The sequence below is a fragment of the Eimeria tenella genome, genomic scaffold (genome assembly GCF_000499545.2).
Source record: "Eimeria tenella Houghton genomic scaffold, Eth_scaff4289, whole genome shotgun sequence".
In the NCBI taxonomy this organism is placed as follows: Eukaryota; Apicomplexa; class Conoidasida; order Eucoccidiorida; family Eimeriidae; genus Eimeria; species Eimeria tenella.
In genome coordinates this window covers 1-2,010 of record NW_013545206.1, presented here as the reverse complement: position 1 = coordinate 2,010, position 2,010 = coordinate 1, and the positions used below count along the sequence as shown (strand labels likewise).

General features: G+C 54.6%; 1 protein-coding gene across 1 annotated transcript; it reads right to left on the bottom strand.

Moving 5' to 3' along the window:
* Positions 1-483: 483 nt before the first annotated feature.
* Positions 484-1,931, bottom strand: ETH_00034155 (Transmembrane BAX inhibitor motif-containing protein 1-like, related; the record flags this gene model as incomplete). The annotated part of the gene is made up of 5 exons (XM_013379990.1): positions 484-612; positions 845-990; positions 1,175-1,378; positions 1,490-1,604; positions 1,801-1,931. Coding segments are annotated over 5 exons (725 nt in total), but the record flags the coding sequence as incomplete, so codon positions are not given.
* Positions 1,932-2,010: the final 79 nt, after the last annotated feature.

Below are 2,010 nucleotides of genomic sequence, written 5' to 3'. Positions count from 1 at the left end.
GTCCATCTTAAGGCGCTGGACCCCAAACCTTAGGGTTTGGGGTCCAGCGCCTTAAGATGGACTTTTGCTGCTTTTAAACCCTAGACCGTAAACCCTAAACCCTAAACCCTAGACCGCCCGCGAGGGAGTTTGAAATGCAACAACCCAGGAGAAGAAATGGGCTGAAGCTGCTGCAGCTAAGAGACATTATCTTTGCTTTTGGCCTCAGTCTGATTTTGGAACCACAGAGCGGGAACGTATCAGGCTCCTGTCTAGGGCCCCCGGGCGCGCTGTATGCGGCGGCCCAAACCCTAAACCCTAAACCCTAAAAAAGGGTTTTCGCGGGAAAGGGCTCCGGGTCGCTCTAAACGCTCTGCGTTTGCTGCTGCTGTTGCTGCTGCGCGCTGCGAGGAAGAGCAGGGGGGGTTTGGGGGCCCCCTAAGTCGACTTTACATGAAAGTATCTTTTAGGGTTTAGTGGAACAAACGATGGTTTAGGGTTTACTCAAGAGTTGTCTGCTATTGCCAGAATGTTCATAAATATAATTATAATGTCCATGTAAAGAGTCAGCGCCGCAAAGATGTAGTCGTCCACGGAGTACTGGTAGCGCCGGTGCTTCCCCCCAACCACCAGCTGCGCACAAACCCCAAACCCTAAACCCTAAACCCTAAACCCTAGGCGCTAAACCCTCGGCCTTGAACGGTCTCCACAAGCAGCGCGAACACGGCAACGGCGCGGCAAATATCCACTCAAGCGTTTAGGGTTTAGGGTTTAGGGTTTGGGACACATCCGCGAGCGCTGCGCAGCCAGCGCAGCCCCGCTCCTGCGACCTGCTAGGGTTTAGGGTTTAGGGTTTGGGACTTGCCTGCGTGTCGTAGACCAAAATCATGCAAAACAAAACTGTGGCGATGCTCGAGTAAACAAGATGAACAATTTTATTGTGAAAGAAAATGCTCAAGATGCCGAAGATCATGAGGCACAGCACCGCCACGAACAAGTAAGTGCCGCAGCCTGCACCGCAAACCCCAAACCCTAAACCCTAAACCCTAAACCCTAAGCCCTGAGCTCTGGGTGCTGGGGGGATGAGGGCTGGCGGAGAGGCTCGAGGCCCTGAGGGAGAGCGCGTCAGGCCCTCTGCACCCGCACGCCCACGCCGCGAAACCCTAAACCCTAAACCCTAAACCCTAAACCCTACCTGTGAAGTCGTATTTGGTTTGGCAGGCGAAGAGCATCAGGCCAACGACGACTACGAAGGTGGAGCCGATGGCAATTAAGAAACTCTCCCAAGAAGAAGCAGCAGCAGCACAGGAAATAAGAACGGCGTAGCAAGCAGTTATAAGAGTCATGAGAATAAAGTTCACTGGGACTTTCCGCGCCAAGTCCGGCACACAAACCAGCACTGCAGCGGCAAATCACAACAACCCCACCGCCTTGCTCGCGAGAAGCCGTCGCCCCGTGATTCCTGCAAAAAAAACTAGGGTTTCACGAGGGTTTAGGGTTTAGGGTTTACCCAGCTGCAGCACCAAGCCGCACACTGCAGCAACGATTGCCAGCCAATAGTTCTGCAGCAGAAAAGTCCTTAGCGTTGGAACGAAGCCGAAGACGGAGGCGATACCGAAGGTGAACTGAACGCAGCCAAACCCTAAACCCTAAACCCTAAACCCTAATTTCCAAACCCTAAACCCCCGACTCTGCACCCCGCAGCAGCCTGGCCAGAGGCGGCTCTCTGCCGCGCCCACCCAACAACTTGCAGCGTCTCGGGCCGGCCCCAGGCCTCCCAGTGCGCGACCTAGGGTTTAGGGTTTAGGGTTTAGGGTTTACGAGGATCTGCACGGCGAGAATGCCCAAAACCTTGCGGACAAAGGCGTGGCGTATCTGCACACTAATGTGGTCTGTTATTTTTGTGTCATCCGAGGGGGCTGGAGGTGACCCCATTTCCATGGATCCAGGAGCTGCAGCAAAACCCGCAAATTCCGCAAATTTGCTGCTGCTGCTGCTGCAGCAGCAGCAGCAGCTGCTGCTGCTGCTGCT